This window comes from Balaenoptera ricei, chromosome 9 (genome assembly GCF_028023285.1).
Source record: "Balaenoptera ricei isolate mBalRic1 chromosome 9, mBalRic1.hap2, whole genome shotgun sequence".
NCBI classification, from domain to species: Eukaryota; Metazoa; Chordata; class Mammalia; order Artiodactyla; family Balaenopteridae; genus Balaenoptera; species Balaenoptera ricei.
In genome coordinates, this window is record NC_082647.1 from 35,360,177 (window position 1) to 35,383,252 (window position 23,076).

Sequence of the window (23,076 nt, forward strand, 5' to 3'; positions counted from 1 at the left end):
TTGAATAATTTTAGGTTGTAGGGAAAGAGGAAAACCTCATTATCTCTAGGGATCCTAAAGCTTTATAAACTCAATAAACTTTGGACCATTCATGGTAATGATACCCTCTTTCTTTCCGTCTCCCACCCTCAGCTTGTTATAGTCTCAAATATTAGCATGGAGAGGTGTGATCCTTGAACCTGAAGTTGTCAAGTACATTTCTGGAGTGTCTAGTGTAGTTCTTGCGATATTAGATTAGACTGTCCATGTTAGAGACAGACATCTAAGAGACCACCAGGATTTACGTTACTTTGATAAATCTTAGAAACACATGATAACAGTATTGGATTCAGACAACGTGTGCATTTGCACACACACAAACTCACTTTTACTCATTAGTCAGAGTACTGGCAGGAAACAGATGGCTCACTCAAAGGGCTAAATTGAAGAGCATTTAATAAAAGGGACGGTTTACAGAGGAACAATCAGTTGAAAGGTAACAAAACAGGGATTTTTGAAGTGCCAGGGACCAGCAGAGGTGGGAAATATTACTTCCCCATGCCGGAGGGGGCAAGATCACGGAGCTGTAACTATGGGACAGGGGTCACTGCACAAGATCACCTTCTATGGAGGAATGGAGTTGTTAAAAATCACTGCCTGGCAGGAAGGGGGCCTAGGAGCACAGTGGGAATTAGTACCTTGACCTCTCTCTCCTCCCACCTTCTGATTTCCCTTTAGTGCTTGCCATCAGCCAAAGCCAATTAGAAATCAGAAAGCAAGGGATCCTGGCACAATACAGGCAGAGACAGAGAACAGATCTGCAGGGACCTACGGAGAATGACCAGCAAACAGTCTTAGGAAGAACATCTAACTCTTGACTCCTCATCCATCTAGGGAAAAAAAAAAGACTCATTGATAAGTAGGAACAGGACAGTGAAATATTGTGAGTTGATTGACTCTGGGGTCAATGTGTATAATAAGAAATAAGTAGCACATATAAGTATCTTCAGATAAGTAGCTATGATTTTCAGTCTCCCTTGGAGCCCATGCCAGGATATCTGCTGAAGGTAGGAAAGATGGGAAACAAGGAACAAGGCAGGTAAGAATTCAGATCCCAACTTCCTCACTCCAGTTTCAATCAGAGACGTTGTAGCTGAATCTCTTTATTATATTAAGTTATAGATAAGATTGCTTAAAAAAATAATACCTTTCTAATGGAAAGACCTGGGAATAGAAATCAGGTTTCCTACATTCTATCAGGAACTGTGTGGCTTTAGGAAGTGAACTTAAGCAGTCTGTCGCAGTTTTTTCATCTGTAAAATGGAGGTAAAAATGTATGTCTTGGATAAATCATAGGGTTGTGAAGATCAAATGAGAAAATGTATATGGTTTCCTTTTGAAAAGTTAAACAAGCTCTACAAACGTCAGGCCCCATCACTTTTGGATACTATCTTATAAAGCTGGTCCCTGAGTATAAGCTTGCCAATCATCACATCCTCTCTTTTGGGCTATCTTTCCTCTACACATGGAGCACTTCACTCAACTCCAACTGAAACATCACATACAAAGAAAAGATAAGCAGTAAGAAAATCCAAATGTGTTGGCAATACCACTGCATGTTAAAAAGAAAGAACTAGATTCAGGTTGAACTCCGTTTTCGTGGTGCATAACTCCCCTTTCCATAGGTCCTATTAACTTCAAAGGGAGCTCCGTGCATGTAAATGATTATATTTATTGGATGCACCAACTCCTTCTTATCCTCTGGGCACAATTAGAAATATCATAGAAAAATGAATGTAGAGACTTGGATCCATGTTTGATATTCTATGGGAAATTTCCCATAGTTACAGATGTTAAAAATCCTGCCCAATGGTCCAGTTACAAATTTGTAGTATTTCTTCTTCTATCATCCCTAGAATTATTTTTTCTCCGATTTTAGAATATTGTTTTTTACATTAAAGGAAAAATATTCTCTTTAGGTCCAGATAAGCTAGTGATAAAATCTGGGCTTGTTGTACAACTTGGTATTGTAATACAAATTTAGACTGCAAACCCGTCTCTCTTCCAAGGAACTATTAGCACTTCCCTGAGAGTATATCATTAATACTTACAGCAATCCTGTTCCCACTTCAAGTTCACTCTGAGAACTGCTGGTTGAGACAGTGTCTAGGAACTAAATTCCTGGGTGTCCAGTTTAATATTACATTTCACTAAACCACACTGTAATTTCAGCGTTTGTTGTAAATTCAGGCCATTATCAATATTCTTGTTATCTAGTTGTAAACTCGGGTTTTTTTCCAGTTGAAATTGCCACAGTTAGTGGAAACAGATGGTAGGTATATGGAGAACTGTACTTTTCATGATGATTTATTGTTTGTTCTTTTTAAATTTTTAAATGTCTCGTGGTTCTTGCTAGAACTGTCTCTAGAACTAATTCTGACAAACAACTTAATATCTTCACCCGGTCTTATCAGTGAATATAAGGGCCTTGCAAGTGTTACAGGCATGGCTTCTCGGCCATGCTATGTATATTATACACCCAAGAGGGCAGGTCAACTCTTTAACTGTACATTTTTTTGTAAGTGACGAAAAAGGAGAAAAATGGAAGAAGCCCCTCAAAGTGAATATTTAGAACTATGATGAAAGAGAAAACAGATACTATTCAATGATGATAACCTTCACTGGAAATGTACCCACATGTGATGGGTAGTGTGAAAGATACAAAGATTTTTTAAAATACTATTTTGTTAGCAATATGATTTACAAAAGATCATTCTAACTAGCCTTATAGAGAAACAAATAAAACCACATGCACAAAGTAATTCGGAACCACTTTGAATTATTTGTAAGAAATAAGTAAGCAAAGGCAGTTTAATTTTAGTAAATATGTATAGGGCAAAACAATCCAAAGTATATATAACAATCAAATTTCTAGTGAAAATATGTGTAAGTAGGTTTATTTTGAAAGGAGAAGTCCTACTCCCAGTGTCATAACCAATTAAATTCTCCAGGTAATGACCCCATTTGCATAGTGAGCGGAACCCACAAGTGGGAATTTTAATGGGCACACCACCTGAGTACAGTAATTGAGAGTGACACAACTTGAACTAGTTTTGTGCTTACCCCACTGAAAATTCTACTCATATTATTTTTAATGTCAAGCTACAAGTCAAATTTCAAGATGATGGATTTGTTCTTTTTTAAGCACCGAGTTTGAATAAAAGAAATGCTTTAATTCTGTTATGCATTGCATATCTTTGCTTTAACTAATCTGTAGTTCTGATTCTCACCATTGCTTCATTTTCTTCAGTGATTTGAATTTAATTTTATTCATTAATTTGTGAATAATTAGATAAAAAAATATAATGTCCTCAGCAGCCAAATTGCTTTAGGATTGCCATTTAATGTACTTTTACCAGAATATGTATTATCGTTAAGCTGGCATAATAGTTTACTAAAATGTAATTGTGTAAATATGCCCAATTATTCTTTCTGATGATCTAACAAAATCTAATATAATATGTATTCATGGGCATTTCCCTCCTCCTTCACCTCAACACCAATAAAACACAGTTCCTGCAGAGCTGATCACAGGTGCCTTGTCATCTGAAGGTGTTACTTTTAAAAGATATTCTCCTTATCTTTCAGGCACTATTCATGTCCTTGAAAGAATTGTGCATTCTGATTGAGGGATCATATGACGTCCACATTAAATTATATAATAAAGGTGATCTCGAGACTCTGAGAGTCAGACACATATGATGAACTGTGCTATCTAGGTTTTGAGATGACATTTTAACACTTCTTTTGTTTCTCTCTAAGATTGCTTGAGATCCTAACTATTTGTAGGTGTTTGACACCACTCCGCCACATCTGTAATTGGCATAGCATCCAGCAGACAGGCTCTGTACATCTTTACACTGCAACCTACCAAGTTAAGAAATGTATTGGTTCAATATAAAACAGCAGGCTGTTTTTAGACATAGTTACTAGTGCACAAGCTTTAATATGGCTTGGCTTCATCCTATAATGAGATCTTTTGGTTCCCTGCTCAACGGGCTTTTATTCCTTTGCAAAAGGCTATGAACTATGTCAAGTGGATCAGCTGCTTTTGTACACCCTCTTTCTTGGCTTTGGAATGTAATTCCTTTGCTTCTACCCCTTTATGCATCAGACAGAACTTAAGAACCTTTTCAGTTTTTCAAGCTAAACTTAGAATTTGTTTGAATTTGCTTTTCACTATTTTCCTAATAATTACATTCTCCACTGAACCTCAAACAAAGACCTGCCTGAAAGTGAACACTTAATTGCAGAGCTATACTTTGTCTTTAACACATATAGCTATACTCGATGTTGGTAATATGTCCAGACATGGTTATGTGAAGTGATTTCTTCATGATCACCTCACAAATAAATTCAAGATTCTCTTTTAGCAAGGGCTGAGGTGAGGGGTCAAGGGCATACATAATGGACAAACAACAGAATTGGAACTAGTGGCCGCTGTTCAGTTGGAAGGCAGGGAACTACTCAGGTTGACATTTGGCAGCTTAGGGGCTATAGTTGTTGCCCTAGTGGAAGACGTCACACGGTTGTCCCAGTTTGATGAAGAATGAGGTGGTGCAGATTTCTGCTTGCCTAGATAGAGATCCTGCTTTCCAGGTGAGGCTCAGATGTGGCTTTGCTTAGAATCCTTTTCACGTACAGATTGCTGGTTGACTTTATTACAACTTGATCATTCGGATGATACTGATTCATAGTCCTTTAAAGTAGAGGAGCAGCCATTGTTCCCTGGGAATTTTGCAGAGTGAAAATACATGGTGGATTTAGTCACCAATGACAGTTTTTGCAAAAACCACCCTCTACATTAGGGCTGCATCATAACGGTATCCCCTCTCTACAACCCCTCCCATTTTAACCAGAATCTCTAAAAGTAATCTGAAATGAGCAAGTAAATATCAGTAGCCTCACTGTTGGAACTAACAGTTTTCTCACGGGAAGTGCCAAACTTCTTCCCTAGGATGAAACATCCTGAGGGTTTTTTGACTCCCTTGAGGGGCTTAGAGAAAATAGTCACTATAAATGTATTGGTTATAGGGGACATGGAGATGAAGGGTTAAAAAGACTGCCTTGTAGTACCTAATCCTCGATTTTAAAATATAGTGTAGAATAAACCCTATCCCTGTATTAACTGCTGTTTAAAACAAAAATGGTATGCTTTCCTATATTAGTATTAAAATAAGAGAAAAATGGATATTATAGTATCTGATGAAATTTTATCTTGCCTGTCAGATTAGATGTAATAAACCTACAGGCCTACAAATCACAAGTAATTGGCAAGGTCATAAAGGTCTTGAGTAATGTGAAAAATAATCTTATTAATAAATAAACTTATTCATTAGGTGGTTGGGTAAATCTAGGCATTTAAACTGGAATTCAAGAAGGCAAGCCACAGAGACTCTGGACTCAAGTCTTATTTATGTTAGGCAGTGAGTTTGACGTTTATAACATTAGAATCTAGGGCACTGATAGAGTTTGTATGGATAAAGAATGAAAAGTTATTACATAAGGTTGCCTTGGTTACTCCTTGAACTGTTCAGAGAAGCACTGACTGCTTCAGGTGAGGAAAATGGATATAGTCGATATACTATAAGAACACAAAAATAAAATTATTATATTCCTAAGTAAAAAGTCTTCTCCTAAATAAAGTGATTTGGGGGGTTAAATACTAACAGTAAAACATTTCCTGTTACTTAAAATTTGTGACACTAAAGACCCTAGTTGAAAGTACTTCTGATGATTCACTCTTGGGTGAAATTCATTAAAGTTAATACCCAATTTCACAGCTACTTTGTGTTTAATTTCAGTACACATATTAAAAAAAAACCTACCACAGTTTTTATAAGTTGGGAGATAATTCCAAAGCAAATGAGTAAAAGCAATTTACTAAAAAAATGTACAAAACATGCATTTTGCTCTATTGTGAATTTTTAAAAGAAAACTATGTTTTGAAATCATTTGTCAACTATGATTTGCAGTATAAACTGATCTGAATCTTTCATAGTTCATTTATGAGCATGAGTCATGTGATTTACAAAATGAAACTAGGAAATCTTTAGAGAGGGATGTAAGGAGAAAAGAAAAGCTTAAGGTTTTAAATTATAGTTGAATTCGTTTAAATATCAATGTATCAATTAGATTGAAAATAGGCTAAAGAACAATAGAGAAGTCATTTTTTAAATTTCAAAATAATATATTTGGGATAATACAGATCCAGTTTAAAAATATTTAAGATTAAGTTTCCACATTTAAAAAGAGACCAAATCTATAACTGTAAGCTAGAGCACTTAGTCATGATGGCCATATAATTCAACAAAACATTTTACATACAGAAATTCTAAAATACATATTGAAACTATTTTCACATTTGCCTACTTTTGTTTTTTTCATTTATTTTTTAAAAATCATACATGGTACTTTATGGAATGACTGCAGAATAGACAATAGAGCAAAAGTACTATGAATATAAATATGAGAATAAAATTCTGCTATCAACTAATGTTCTCTGTTACAGAGAAACATTATTTTAAAAGTGCTAATATCATCATCGCAAATAGTAGCAGAATACACTTAAATATTAGTCAAACCATTTGGCTGAAAATTTTTGCAGGACAAAAAGTATAATATTTTAATGATTCCAGGTCATTAGGAGGTTTTATATGTCAATATAAAGTTGATACTCTCACATCCTAATATATATGCATAAGTTAACTTTGGGTATATGTAAATACTCAGACTCTGGTTACTATGAAATAGTAGAAAGATGTTCTTATATTTCATTTGTTACATCAAAGACGCTCTTTAGACAAGGAACCGAAAGACAGCTGTTTACTAGAACTCTATTTAAACCGGACAATTTAACAGTGTGTGTGTGTGTGTATGTGTGTATGTGTGTGTGCGTAAACAGTACTGAAAGGGGGATTCAAGAGTCTGCTAACTTTTTTCCTTTTTTAAGCCTTTTAAGTAATGATATAAGTAGAAACTAAGTTTCATCTCAAAGGAAAAACCCTCGGTCTCATACCCATGCTTTAGGTTTAAAATCTTTCTTAAAAGCCTAAATTTGCTAAAAGGCTTCCTAAAAGTATGCATTTGTTTTCACTATCAATTTGATATTCAACTGAAAGAATCAAAAATAACTATTCATCCAAAGGTATACTTTCAGAATTTCTACAAGGAACTACAATTAAATCAAACCAAACTACAATTTGGGGACATCAAACTTAGTAGGAGAGCCGGTAGTATGAAAATTTACTCTCCCTTTCATCTGCATCACACAAAGTCTCTATGTATTAGTAACTTTGTAACTTACTAAGTCGCTAACACTTAGTAAGTCTTGTATCTGACTCATTTCTTTATACTTAAGGATATTTATAACCTGCCATAATGGTTTAATTTAATATAAAGTTGCAGTACTGAAATTCGGTCATAGTAGTGGATGTCAAGATTCCCACTGAATTGGAAGGAATGGTTTGCATTTAAGATTAACTGTGTTTATAAATATTGGTGGGGGGGGGGGTCGGTTTGTTTCTTAACAACCCCCCCCGCAAAAGACTTAAAGCTCTCAAAAAGAAAAGCTTTTGAATAAATCAAAATCAGAATGCTGAGATTTTAATATTAAAAAATCTCCTAATTTAAGTACAACTTTTCAAAAGTATTCCACGTTCTTTAAAAAATATAGATATTTTACTAAAGCATTGTTTTTAATCAAAACTTTATCATAACATCTAAATTATGTAAAAAATGCATATTATTAGTTAATTTTATAGTTTAAAAAAAGAAAATACCTACTTAAGGCGTTTTTCTTCTAAATGCTCAAGGGCACACACAGCTCGGGCTAGTCACCTAAAACTTGGCCCTAAATCTAATTCATTCAAGCAGCAGATGAATCACTCATCCTAAGAGGCCTCCTTCAAATGCCACATTCTCCTTGAAGCCTTCTGAATATTCCAGTAGACATTAGCTTTCCTTTCTGTGTATTCCTATAGCCATTTGAGTTTTTCTCTCTCTCATAATCTTCACTTCAATATGCCTTGTGGGCTGGTTTATTCTTTACAGGTCTCTTTCCTCTTCTAAACTTTCCTATGCTCCTCTGGATTGGAGCTGAATGACATCCATCTCTGTGTGGCAGCAGGAGATTACACACAGCAGGCACTCAGTGTTTGCTGAGCGAGTGGAGAACACAGCATGGAGATGAACACTGGGTCCCCAACAACTGTGTGGGTTTGTTTCCCAAAGTTTAAAGAATACTTACTTTTAACCATTAATAAACATCACAAATAAATTGTCTGATTTAAATAACCACTGAGAAATAATACATTTGGAGCAAGGGGCTCCTAAGAATGGTTAAAAGAAATAGAAATAAGTATAAAAAGGAGGAGACATTTTGTCTTTTTCTTTTTCTTTCTCCCTCCCTCTCTCCCTCCCTCCCTTCCTTTCTTTCTGTTTTGTCAAAATGTCCCTCAGTCATTGTAACCTATTAAGAAGTCTAAAAGTAGTTAAAATTTCACATATTAAACCATGTAGATTTGGTTAGAGGAAAAAAAAGGCTCTCAGAGATTTCCTAAAATAATGAGTTAACAGTGCAAATACTGGATTGTTTGATGAGAATCTTACCATGTGCTTTCCTTTCCCCTTAAAAGAAAAATTTTAAAACACTCTCCAGTTTTAATGCAAACAGAAGATAAATATTTACGAAGGAAAACAAATTCCACAGCATTCCATACAGATTTCCAAACAGTCTGATGATTCACAACAGGCATCCATGATGCCACAATCCATGTCACAAGGGCAGTTACAGTCATCTCCCATTTCATCTCCGCAGCAACAGCAGCAGGCTTCTGAGGTGCAGATGCCACACGAAGCTTGTCCCAGGACAATATTGCAGAGGGTCAGGAATTCACAGAACAGGCAGGCCAGGATACAGTGGACACAGCAATCTTCATTTTCAGTTGGGAGGAGGCCACATAGTCAGAAAAAGGAGGAACACAAAATATATAAATCATCAATATACTGAATAATAAGAATTGATGAAAATAATTAAGTAATCCAGAACCTAATGACATGCAGTCCTAGTAGTCTTTTGTGGGCTGGAAGCATAAAAAGAAACAAGTTAAATTCTAGATGAGCAATCTCTAGAAGTAGATACTGGATCTGGAAAAAAAAAAAAAAAAAGATTGTACTTGTGTATATGTGTGTGTGCATGTGGGTTAGAGTATTACTCACACACTGTGCACTGGTCCTTGGTCCTGGGTTCCACTTTTCTATGCGTCTCATCCATCTTCCCTATCTACTGCTCTCTGCTAAATGACTCCACGACACTATAGTCCTTCAGAAAATAGAAATTGCTTTTCCACTTCCTGTGTGGCAAAGTACTTTACATTTCTATTATTTCCTGAGACATCTCTAGTGATGCCTCTCTAAACAATAAATTTCATGAACTGATATAAAAAAGTGAGAAATCAAATGGATTACAATCTAATAAATTTAGTACACCATGTTCTAAACTTCTTTCCTGTAGAATTTTGGGGCAAGTAAAAGGAGCAACTGAAGAAAATTTCTATTTCTGGAGGACTTTAACACATGCAATAAAATAACTTAAGACCAATGTTATAAGACATTTGTGTATTTTCAGAAATATTTGTGAATTTTTAGCAGGGTTATTTCTGGGTTTGTATTTGTGTTCCTTTCCTTCTTTTTCTTTTTTTTTTTAAATTTCGTACAATGCAAGCTTTAGTGAGGGGATTCTGCTTCCAACAACAGCAACGGTACAGAACAATCCCTACCCACATCCCACTGTCACATGACTTGTGTGTTTCTGTACTTGGCTTTACCGACTGAGTGCCTTTGATGGAGTTTCATCAAATTGTGTATTCCGTCATAAACTCCCCAACTCCTTGAGCATTCCCCTGTTTCTCTGTAGTCTCTAACTTTGTAGAGAGTCTGTAATTTTGTAAAAGGGGGAAATGTGGGAAATACATACTCTACATGCCAGATGGCAAAAAGGGGAGAGAGTCAGAAAACACTCAAAAAGGAAAACTCCAGAGTTGGCTGTAGAATTAAAAGTCTAGGAGTTCTCTGGTGGCCTAGTGGTTAGGATTCCTGGCTTTCATTGCCATGGTCCGGGTTCAATCCCTGGTCAGGGAACTGAGATCCCGTAAGCCACGCAGTGTGGAAAAAAAAAAAAAAAAGCTAAAAAACACACCAATGTTTCCTCCCAGTCTTCTCAGTGCCAAGCCCACTCTCATGTAAAATTGTCTATGGAGCAATTGGAAAAAGATCACAGAACTGTAAGTCTGTGAGTTTCTCTCCATCTTCCCCTAATGTGTTTAGTAGTACAGTAGTCCTCCTTTATTACTGGGGGATACATTCCAAGACCCCCAGTGGATGCATGAAATCACGGATAATACTGAGCTCTATATATACTATTTTTTCCCATGCATACACACCAATGATGAAGTTTAACTTATAAATTAGGCAAAGAGATTAACAATAATAACTGCTAGTAAAAGAGAACAATTATAACAATATTCTGTAATAAAATTTACGTGAATGTAGTCTCTCTTGAAATACCTTGTACAAATTTAATGCTTTTTCTATCTTAACTACAAACTTATTAGGTACTGTGGCCATAATTTTTACAGTTTGAGGTACGACAGCAAAATTATCACAAATTTCTTTCTCCTTCTTCACAATTTCATGGATAGAAGAGTCATTCTTACCATAGACTTTAGCAACCTCAGCATATAATTTTTTTTCTTTCCTTACTGAGAACTTTCACCTTTTCACTTAAAGAAGTACTTTACAGCATCTCTTTGGCATATCTGAGTTGCCAGCATCATTATTCTTGTGCTTTGGAGCCATTATTATGTAAAATAAAAGTTACTTGAACACAAGCACTGCAATATTGTGACAGTCGGTCTGATAACCAAGAGGGCTGCTAAGTGATGGTCAGGCGAAACATGCTGGACAAAGGGATAATTCATGTTTCGCGTGGGATGGAGTGGGAAGGCATGAGATTTCATCATGCTACTCAGGGCAACTTGCAATTTAAAACTTATGAATTGTTTATTTCTAAAGTCTTTCATTTAATTCTTTGGTATTGCTGTTGACTGTGGGTAAATGAAACCATGGAAAGCAAAACCACAGATAAGTGGGGATTACTATATCCAATCATATTAGGAGAACAGTAAAATCAACTTCATGGATCCAAGTCCACAGCCTTGGAAAGTTCTTTGTTTCTAGAGAGTCTATAGTTTCCCTCTTTCTACATTCTTTCTATAAATTTTTATCCCAGTGTCTTATATGTATCTGTTCAGTAGAGTTTTTCCAGGACTATGTTATCATCGTGATTTGTAAAATATCTGAAATGTTATAAAGAGCTAGCTTTATTATTATTACTCCTATTAAGAAACTAGTGTTTAACTGGCAAGCAACCCAGTTCTATTCAATATGCCTTCAAACAAATATCCATATTAACTAATTCTAAGAACACTTCTAACCTTAACTTTGTATTCCACTGTGGAATGCTTCTATTTCAAGACTAAGAGGAGGAATCCACAAAAACTCACTTGATACTGAAAAACATTAAGTATAGTTATTGAGCATTAGATTCTTTATGTATTAATCATAAAATATACATTGAACTGTATGTAGTGAATCTATCAATCTTAAAGGGGAAAGAATGGCCTTCCCACCCAGCCTTAGAAATAGAGGGTAATGATACCTTTGAAGCCTCCTTTGGTCCCTTCCTAAATCATCTTCCTCTTCCCTTGCTTTTCATTGCACTTTATACAACAGTGAATGTGTAAATATCCCTACATAATCTATCAGAAAGGAAATGATACCATATAAATTCCCATAAGTAGCATTTTTCCTCAATATTATGTGTTTCAGATTTACCCTTCTTGATTCATGTAGCTAAAGTTCACTTGTTTTCTAGATGTACAGTATTCCATTGATTTAATACACAGTAATTTATTTATTCATCCTACTTAGGAATATTTTGGTCATTTCCAGTGTTTTGCTATTCCAAACATTAATGTTTGAAACAGTTTTGTGCAGGTCTCCTAGAGTACACATGCCTAATAACTAGCAGTAGAATTGTTGGGCCACAGGATATGCATATGTTTAATCAAGTTAGGTAATACCACATTTGCTTTCAAAGTGATTGCTCCAAAATGTATTCCCACCAACCAAGTATGAGAATGCTCATTGTTCCACATCTTCACCAATCTATGAAACTGTCATATTTTCATATATGCCAATTCATTGAGTGTGAAATGGCATCTCATGGTAGTTTTACTTTGCATTTACTTGTTTACTAATAAGTTTGAACATCTTATCATGTTGTTGGCCATTCATGTTTCATCTTCTTTGAAACAGGTGTTCATGTATTCCCCTCATTTTTCTATTGAACTGCCTTTTTCTCTTATTGATTTGTAGAAGTTCTTGATATAGTCAAGACATCAGTCCTTTGTCAAATATGATTGTCCTCTCTCAGTATATGGCTTTTTGTAGTTAAAAGAAATAAGATACAGATGAGTTAACGTTTAGACCTTGAGAGTTTGAACTGATGAAGAGAAATTCAAATCAAATCTTGTTTTTAGCTGAAGATACAACATGGGATAACATGGCTGAGGAAGTAAAGTGGCGGATAGCCAAGTTTGGCAAATGAGTCAGTGAAAAGGAAAGGAGGCATTAACAAGATTCAGTAGCAGAATGAAATAAGTTTTAGCGTTTGATTCAAAACAAGGGAGTCCAGCCATTCCGATATACAGAAAGGGAGGAGAAAACAATAAGTAATCAGGAGGGAGGGACTGAATGTAACGTGTGAAATCAGCTGCCCTCAGGATGAAGAGGAATGGGAGTGACATTTCCCACTAAACAACTCATTGGTGCTCATAGAACATATTCATTTGAGAATCAAAGTCCCTTCCAGATCTTAGACAATAATGATGGTGGTTGTACAAAAATCAGAAGCCCTAAGCCAAGAATAGAATCTCTCCAAATTCCTACTTTTAGCCAACAAGATCTACAAAGTAATTTAAGTCTGTTAAACTTTGTATTTTTAATAAACAAGGAACATGAAAAAATAAATTCTTAGTGCAAATACATCGAACACTTGTTTTCTAGACTGTCTTCAACAACATAGTGTAATTTCTTTTTTTTTTTGAATTTTATTTTATTTATTTTTAATACAGCAAGTTCTTATTATCTATTTTACACATATTAGTGTATGTATGTCAATCTCAATCTCCCAATTCATCCCACCCCCCCACCCCACCCCCATCCCCCCGCTTTCCCCCCTTGGTGTCCATACGTTTGTTCTCTACATCTGTGTCTCTATCTCTGCCTTGCAAACCGGTTCATCTGTACCATTTTTCTAGATTCCACATGTATGCGTTAATATACGATATTTGTTTTTCTTTCTCACTTACTTCACTCTGTATGACAGTCTCTAGGTCCATCCACGTCTCTACAAATGACCCAACTTCATTCCTTTTTATGGCTGAGTGATATTCCATTGTATATATGTACCACATCTTCTTTATCCATTCGCCTGTTGATGGGCATTTAGGTTGCTTCCATGACCTGGCTATTGTAAATAGTGCTGCAATGAACATTGGGGTACATGTGTCTTTTTGAATTATGGTTTTCTCTGGGTATATGCCCAGTAGTGGGATTGCTGGGTCATACAGTGTAATTTGTGTAATAGATACAAGTGGTGGTTTTACAGAGGATAAGAAGCCTGGCATTAATGAAGAAAAAAGCATTTCTTAATTAAGAAATGTGTTATCTTAGGAGAAGAGATATTTTCATCACTCTTTCACTTTTTTTTAACTATTTAAGAAACTTTGTAATTCTGTTAAATTCTGTTTTAAGCTCTTTACAAATATTAATTCATTTGATTCAAATAACAGCCCTGAGAAGCAGTAATGGTATTATCCCCATTTTATCACAGACAGATTACAGAAAACTTAGGAAATCTTCTCAAAGTCACAGAGTCAGGAAGTAGTAGAGGCAGAGTCAGAACACACGCAATCTGCCTCTGTAATCCATGGTCTAATCCGGCATGCTATGCTGCCAATGCAGGGACGGGTCACTTCTAACACTTAGTTCATCTTCCTGGGGGGAAGAAGATCAGTTATAAATCCAACTGATTTCTGCTCATTTGTCTTGCTGATCTGTTTTCAGCCTCGGTTCACATTTCCTTTCCAAAGATGATTCTGAATTTTAGTTTTAATGAAGACTTTATAGTAAATGTTATCCTTCAACAAGTTAAGAGCAAAGTTGATGAGCTGGAGAACTCATAAACTTCCAGTTACGTTGTTGAAACAGACATAAGATGGTAGGCAGCCAAGAGAGAGATGATGTGTCAATCAAAAGAAATCTAAATTTAAAACTTAAAAATTAAGGTTCATATTTATATGAACAGGAGCATTGTAGAGATTACATAGGGACCCTACTGGTAAAATATACGGTTATGACAGAGTTCTCAAAAGAAGAAGCCCTTTATGTAAATATTAAAACGTACAAAAATAGTCATCCTCTTAAAACATAGGTCCTACATAATTTACTAGACAAGCACTTTGGGCTGCTCTGAAAAATCAAATCTATGAATAGGGCACGTAAAGAAGCCACAGACCAAAATTCATTTTAGAGATTCAAGTGATATTAAGCAAGGTGCATTTACAGAAACATCTACCAGAAACACATTCATTTTCTGTACTTTATAAGTAGAAAAATACTTAAGACATGACAACAAAAAAAGAAACCAAACGATGAATCCCTAAATTCTATCAACTCATTTTAATAATCTGGTTTGTATTCCTTTCCAAAAGCATTTTTCTTTTCAGTTGTGTTCTAGAAAGAGTAGTGTGATTGTGACTTGGGGTAACGAAAAGGTTAAAATAAACTAAGAAGAAATAGCTGTTACAGTTTCTGTCACTACCACCCCTCCCACCCCCAGGGGGATGGAGAATCATAAAAGGCAGTATGTTGTTGGTTTTATTTGAAGCAAAGAGAGGATCATAAGAATTAACAAACTAAGAGGACCTAAGCGGAGAAACAAACTTTAAAAGAGACGAGTCCTCTGCATGCCTGTAGTTCACTGGCAGAAATAATTGTTTTTCCTGCTGTTCTTGTGGTTTTTCGTTTTTATGGTTTTATTCGGTCATATTTGCAGTTTTTTGCCAAGAGTGTTTAACCTTTGAGAAGCCAACTAGGTTCTGGGAAGAATGCCTGTTCCAAACTAGGCCCAAAAGAATTGCACAATTCAGTGTATTACTGAGAGGAGAACTCAGCACAAGACTGACAGCTACTGTAAATTTAGGAAAACAAAGAAACATACCAGCAGCCAAGGAGCTAAAAAGAAAGCATAAAAGGAAACCTTTAGCACAACATTTGACTCTTAAAAAAAAACTGTTATGAATTACTTGCAGACACAAACCCAAACAAAATCTCTGAGTCCTCTGAAAGGTCATCAATGTTAAATCCATGCAGCTGGCATATCTGGCAAGAGTCTAGCTTCCCAACACCCTGAAGGTAACAACTGAAACTTACTTTTAAACAGCATCTTCGATGACTGGTGAAAATATCTGTGACTGATCTGAGGGCCTTTGTTCTCTTGAAATGAGATTGAAGACTTATTTTTATAAGCATACACGAATTTAATAATAAAATTATCCCAAATTGTTTTACCCAATCATAGGTGGCCCAAAATACTAGGCAAATGTGAGGAAAGCAGTTATAGTGAAAGGAACCCTAAGAACCATCAGAAAACTCTCTGCACAGGAAACTCAGCTGTATTCTAAATAAGTCTATTTTTTTTAGTTTCCTTCTTTTAAGATGTGGTATGACAGGTGCTTTGAATTTCTTGGAACAAAGATACTGTACAGCAGAATACAGGGAAGGGCAAAGAACAGTGAATTCTGAGAATAACCCACAACCCTTTTTTAAGCGAAGGTAGATTTGTATGTGTCTTATCTTGACTGATCTCTAATAACATTTCCTATGACTGAAAATGCTTGAAAATACTTTCTTAATCAGGTCCCCATCATGTAGACTATATACTAAGAAACAGGGGTTCATTATTTTTTTCAACAGGTCAACAGTATGCCAAAGAGCAAATGCAGGTTAAAGCATGAGCAGTCAGTTATGTGTAATTAGTAATTTAGGAAATTGTATTGCGATCAAACCTGACTCTAGCTTTATAATCAAAGCCACAGAGAAACCACAGGTGTCCCCATGTCTTTAGCTGCTAAGGCTCACATCCGCCCTGGGAGGGCACAGGGGGACTCACCATGCAGAGCAAGAGGCATTCCTCTTCCCAGATATTGCTTTGCTGCAACTGTTTCTCAATACAAAATCAAAAAGCAGGCTAAAAGTGGGTTTTGGTCATCCTGAATCGCAGCCAGGATCTGGCCTCTGTGAAAAGCCAGCTGTGAGGGACGAGACACAGACATCTCCAGGGAGTTCTACTCCTCAAGTGATCACGGAGGCAGGAAATATTTACTAAGACGGCACGGTAGCTTAGCTCCAAGTAGCTGCATGTCTCCAAGCCAGAGGACGCACAGCATTCTGGCCTACAGCCCTAGAATGACCTGCTGCTTGCATAAATTGGCCTGAAGTACGCCTCCCACACAGAGCCCTCTGGCACATTGCTGTCCCCGCGAGGCCATGCATCTTAGCCAAAACACAGTCAACATTTTCCTAGTAGGGAAGAAAGTGAGATAGGTCAGGAGGTAAAAGAAAGAGAGGAGCTACATTTTCCACTGAAGCACAAAGAAGACCACACTTAGAGAAACTGAACAATAACCTTTACTATTATCTTTCCTCTCAATAAACTCAAAAGAACTATAGAAAAAAACAGTACCATTCTCCCACACCCCACAAAAGGACTCCTCAATCATATACCTAACACGCGTCCAAATCCTAGAATCCATCCTCCTCCTGTGGGAAGTGCATTCATATTTTAAATTACAGTAAGTGGATAGCACAGATTTTTTTTGATTCTCTTATTTGTTTACCCTGCTGCCTGATCTGTTGCTGATTCATTAACTATTCCAAACTCTCAAGAGAGATTTGATCCAGGAATTGTTGGTCATGACTTAACTATAGCACTGATTCAAGTATTCCTTTCCGAAGAGTCACACTTTATAAAGTCTAGGAAGATAACATATATATCAGGTCGCCTTTGTTTCCCAGGAGCTTAACACAGAAATCTGCCAGGGAGTAAACACTCAGTTAGTAGAGGTGTTTATTTAAAACACTTAAATTGCAAAGTTAGTATGTGGACAGAGAGGCAGGGAAAGAAAAGTGAAAAAATAGCAATGGTGCAAGTATTATGCATATGAGTTTACTGAATCTCTACAGTACTTTAAGATCACACATTTGATAGCTGGTAATAACAGTACTGTCCTCATAGGGTTAAGGTAAGGATTAAAAGAGACAATGTATATAAAGTACTCAGTAAAGAATTCATGTACATACTTATTAATATCACTGTGATAGCAACAAAGATAATGGCAAAATATTTATTCTAGAGAGGGTACAACTCTCTACCTTAAGATGTTTCATTCGCTCTGATTACCACACCAAAATAGGGCCATTCTATTTTAACCTAAGGAGGTTTATAAAAGGCTGTTCATAGTTCAAATACTTAAAAAGAGAGAATCAAGAAGGTAGTTCTAAGAGACAGAATCTGCAGAAGAGTGGAGCAGAAATCTGCCCAGAAAGATTTAGTCAATCTTATGTTTGGCTATGACAGAAGATTTAAAAATAATAATCGTTTTCCATATTTAAACTATTATCCATTTATTTTCTCAGGAAGCTAGAAAGCAAAAACAGAGGAAAACCATACTTGAACCTACTCAATGGTAATTTTATTAAGTTGGCCAGTTGAAATATCTCTAATCCAAAAAGTTTAATTAATAGGAAGGTTGAATATAACTTTTGGATAACAAAATCTACTTTAGATCTTAAAAGCATTTTCCTAGAAAGAGTCACTGTATAAACAGTCTGCTAAAGTTGGTCACAATATCATCTATGGTTAGGACAAAAAATAAGTAAATCCTCTAGGTTTAAGGAAAATATATATTTGTATAAAAATGATGTAAGAAATCTCTCTCAAAAGCTTAACTTAATACTTTCCTGTTTTTACTTTTGCAACTGTGTTTATTTAACAATTCACCTTTCAATTTCACTTCTGATTCGTGCTTGTTTAAATATTGTGCAAGGTATATTATGAGAAAAATCAGCCTTTTTTTTTTTTTAAAGCCATATAGTACCGCAGTTGGGTGATCATGTAAAAGGTGATGATGGTGATGATAGTAAAATAATACCTTTGCCATATGGGATGCTATTTATTCACTTTTACTGAGGTATAGTTGACATACAACATATTGGTTTCAGGTGTACAATGTAATGATTCCATATATGTATATAATGCAAAATGATCACCACAATATGTCTCAGTAACATCCGTCACTGTACCTAGTTACAACTTTTTTCTTTCTTGTGATGAAAACTTTAAAGATCTAATGTCTGTCAGAGAAACTTTCAAATATGTAATACAGTATTACTAACTATAGTCAATCCATATGACTTATTTATTTTATAACTGGAAATTTGTAGCTTTTGACCCCCTGCAACCATTTTGCCCACCCCCATCCCTAGCCTCTGGCCACAAGCAACCTGGTCCTTGTATCTATAGCTCCTAGCTGTTGTTGTTTGTAAGATGCCACATATAAGATCATAATGATATTTGTCTTTGTCTGATTTATTTCACTTAGCATAATGCTCTGAAGGTCCATCCATGTTGTCACAAGTGGCAAGATTTCCTTCTTTTTAATGGCTGAATAATATTTCATGGTATAATATACACCACATTTTCTTTAACCATTCATTGATCGATGGACACTTAGATTGTTTCCACATCTTGGCTATTGTAAATAACGCTGCAGTGAACACTGGGTTGCATATGCCTTTTCGACTTAGTGTTTTTTTTTTTCCTTCAGATAATACCCAGAAGTGGAATTGCTGGATTACGTGGTAGTTCTTTTTTTTTTTTTTTAATATTACTTATCTTTTTTTTTTTTTTTAATTTATTTATTTTTGGCTGCCTTGGGTCTTCATTGCTGTGCACGGGCTTTCTCTAGTTGCGATGAGCAGGTGCTACTCTTCGTTGCCGTGCATGAGCTTCTCAGGGCTTCCCATTGCAGTGGCTTCTCTTGTTGTGGAGCACGGGCTCTAGGTGCGTGGGCTTCAGTAGTTGTGGCACGTGGGCTCAGTAGTTGTGGCGCACGGGCTTAGATGCTCCGCAGCATGTGGGATCTTCCCAGATCAGGGCTCGAACCCATGTCCCCTGCATTGGCAGGTGGATTCTTAACCACTGCACCACCAGGGAAGCCCACACATGGTAGTTCTATTTTAATTTTTTAAGAAACCTCCATACTGTTTTCCATAGTGACTACCAATTTACATTCCCATCAACAGTGCACAAGTTTTCCCTTTTCTCCACGATCTCACCAACACCTCTTATTTTTTCTTTTTTTGGCTGCGTTGGGTCTTCATTGCTGTGCGTGGGCTTTTCTCTAGTTGCAGAGAGCAGGGGCTACTCTTCATTGCGGTGCGCAGGCTTCTCATTGTGGTGGCTTCTCTTGCTGCGGAGCACAGGCTCTACACGCATGGGCTTCAGTAGTTGTGGCTTGCGGGCTTAGTTGCTCTGCGGCATGCGGGATCCTCCTGGACCAGGGATCAAACCCATGTCCCCTGCATTGGCAGACTCCCAAACACTGAGCCACCAGGGAAGTCCCAACACTTCTTATTTCTTGTCTTTTTGAAAACAGCCATTCTAACAGGTGTGAGGTGATATCTCATTGTGGTTTTTTAAATCAGATTGTTTCTTTGCTATTGAGCTATATGAGTTCTTTATATATTTTGGGTATTAATCCCAATTTGCATATACTTTCTCCCATTTAGTAGGCTGCCTTTTCATTTTGTCGATGGTTTCCTTTGCTTCGAATAAGCTTTTTAGTCTGAAGTAGTCTCACTTGTTTATTTTTGCTTTAAAGGCAATGCTTTTGATTTTTGGATCAAATCGAAAAAATCATCACCAAGACCTATATCAAGGATCTTACTACCTATGTTTTCTGCTAGGAGTTTTATAGTTTCAGGTCTTACATTCAAGTCTTCAATCTATATTAATTTTTGTGTATGGTGTAAGATAGTGGTCCAGTCTCATTCTTTTGAATGTGGCTATCCAGTTTTCCCAGCATCATTTATAAAGTGTCTGTCCTTTCCCCATTGTATATTCTTGGCTCCTTTGTCATAAATTGACCAATATCTGTGGGCTTATTTCTGAGCTCTCTATTCTGTTCCATTGGTCAATGTGTCTGTTTGTTATGCCAATACCATACTGCTTTGATTACTATAGTTTTGTAATGTAGTCAAAAGCAGAGCACGTAATTTCTGAAGTTTTGTTCCTTTCTCAAGATTGCTTTTGACTATTCTGGGTCTTTTGTAGTTCCATACAAATTTTAGGGTTGTTTGTTCTATTTCTGTGAAAAATGCCATTGGAATTTTGATAGGGATTGCATTGAATCTGTATATTGCTTTCGAGAGTATGGACGTTTTAATAATATTAATTCTTCCAATCCATGAGCACAAGTATCTTCCCATTTATTTATTTTCTTCAATTTCTTTCAACAGTGTCTTAGAGTGTTCAGTGTAGAGGTCTTTCATCTCCTTGGTTAAATTTATTCCTGGGTATTTTATTCATTTTGATGCAGGTTTTTTTTTTTTTTTTTTTTAACAAAATGCTTTTATTTCTATTTTTAAATGAAATGCATTGTTAGGTACTTGCATGAAACCTCGAAAGGCATTTACGTTCTTTGCTTTAACTCTTCCTTTGTGGCCACAGAAAGCGGGTAGGAAAGATGAACTGAGAACAGGCGCAGCAGACACAGCCCAGGCATTGTGCGGATCCTACGGCCCCGAGCCCACCTGAGTGACGGTCAGTGGTCAGTAGTCGTCGTAGTTGACGCTGGCTCCGTGCCTGAAGCCATAGGGGCTCCAGGGACCGATCGCAGCATCCTCATCGTGGTGGCGCTGGTGGTAATCGTAGTAGTCGTGCCCATTCCGACCTCTGTTTAGCCAATAGGTGGGATTATTTTCTTAAGTTTGATAGTTTATTATTAGTGTATAGAAATGGAATAGATTTTTTTATACTAATATTGGATACGGCAACTTTACTGACTTCATTGATTAGATCTAACAGTTTCTGGAAGTGTCTTTACACGGTTTTCTACAAGATCATGTCATCTGCAAACAGAGACAGTTTTACTTCTTCTTTTAAAATTGGATGTCTACTTCTTTTTCTTGCCTAATTGCTCTGTCTAGGGCTTCCAGTACTATGCTGAATAAAAGTGGTGAGAGTAGGCATCCTTGTTTTGTTCCTGATCCTAGAAGAAAATCTTTCAGCTTTTACTGTTGAGTATGTTAGCTGTGTGCATGTCATATATGGCCTTTATTATGTTGAGGTACACTCCCTCTCTGGCCACTTTGAGGTTTTTATCACAAATGGATGTTGAATTTTGTCAAATGCTTTTTCTACATCTATTGAGATGATGATGATTTTTATCCTCCATTTTGTTAATGTGGTGTATCACACTGATTGATTTGTGGATGTTGAACCATACTTGCATCCCTGGAATAAACCCCAGTTGATCATGGTGTAAGATCCTTTTAATGTATTGCTGAATTCAGTTAGCTGATATTTTGTTGAGGATTTTTGCATCTCTGTTCATCAAGGATATTGTCCAGTAATTTCTTTTCTTGTGGTGTCTCTGTTTATCTTTGGTATCAGAGTAATGCTGGCCTCACAAAAATTTGGAAGTTTTCCCTCCTCTTCTAGTTTTTGGAAGATTTTGAGAAGGATTGGTATTAATTCTTCTTTAAAGGTTTGGCAGAATTCACCAATAAAGCTATCTGGTCCTGACTTGTTTATTAGAAGGTTTTGGGTTTTTTCGGGTTTTTTTGTTTGTTTTGTTTTTTATTATTGATTCAATCTCATTCCTAAAAATGGGTCTTTTTGGATTTCTATTTCTTCCTGATTCAATCTTAGTAGGTTGCATATTTCTAGAAATGTATCCATTTCTTTTAAGTTGTCCAATTTGTTGGTGTATAATTGCTCATAGTACTAGTCTCTTATGTTCCCTTGTATTTCTATGGTATCAGTTATAATGACCCCTCTTTCATTTCTGATTTTATTTGAGTCACCTCTCTTTTTCTTGGTGAGTCTAGCTAAAGGTTTATCAATTTTGTTTATCTGTTTCACTTATTTCCACTCTGATTTTTGTTATTTCCTTCCTTCTACTAACTTAGGGCTTTGTTTGTTCTTCTTTTTCTAGTTCCTTGAGGTATAAGTTAGGCTGTTAGAGATTTTTCTTGTTTCTTGAGGTAGGCATTTATTACTGTATATTTTCCATATAGAACTGCTTTTGCTTTGTCCCATAAGTTTTGATATGTTGTATTTCCATTTCATTTGTCTCAAGGTATTTTATTTCTCTTTTGATTTCTTCTTTGACCCTCTGGTGTTTGATAGCATATTGTCTAATCACTACACATTTGTGAATATTCCAGTTTTATATATACATATATATAGTTGATTTACAATGTTGTGTTAATTTCTTGTGTACAGCAAAGTGACTCAGTTATGCAAATGACATTTTTCATGCTTTTCATTATGGTTTGTCACAGGATATTGAATATAGTTCCCTGTGCTATACAGTAGGACCTTGTTGTTTATCCATCCTATATGTAATAGTTTGCCTCTGCTAATCCCAAACTCCCATTCCTTCCCTCTCCTAATCCCCGCACCCCTACCCCTTGGCAACCATAAGTCTGTTCTCTATGTCTGTGAGTCTGTTTTTGTTTCATAGATATATGTGGAATCTAAAATACGATACAAATCAACGTAAGTTATATCATATAGTATCTGTCTTCCTCTTTCTGACTTAGTTCACTTAGTATGATAATCTC

At 36.2% G+C, this 23,076-nt stretch overlaps 1 protein-coding gene across 3 annotated transcripts in view; it reads right to left on the minus strand.

Annotated features, from left to right (window-relative positions):
• Positions 1 to 6,241: 6,241 nt before the first annotated feature.
• MDFIC (MyoD family inhibitor domain containing) overlaps positions 6,242 to 23,076 on the minus strand; it is a 102,187-nt gene continuing 85,352 nt past the window's right edge. For all 3 annotated transcript variants that reach the window (XM_059933583.1, XM_059933582.1, XM_059933579.1), the window contains exon 5: positions 6,242 to 8,972. In XM_059933583.1, the coding sequence (XP_059789566.1) occupies positions 8,725 to 8,972 (248 nt within the window). In that variant the 3' untranslated portion in view covers positions 6,242 to 8,724. The remainder of the gene's footprint in view (positions 8,973 to 23,076) is intronic.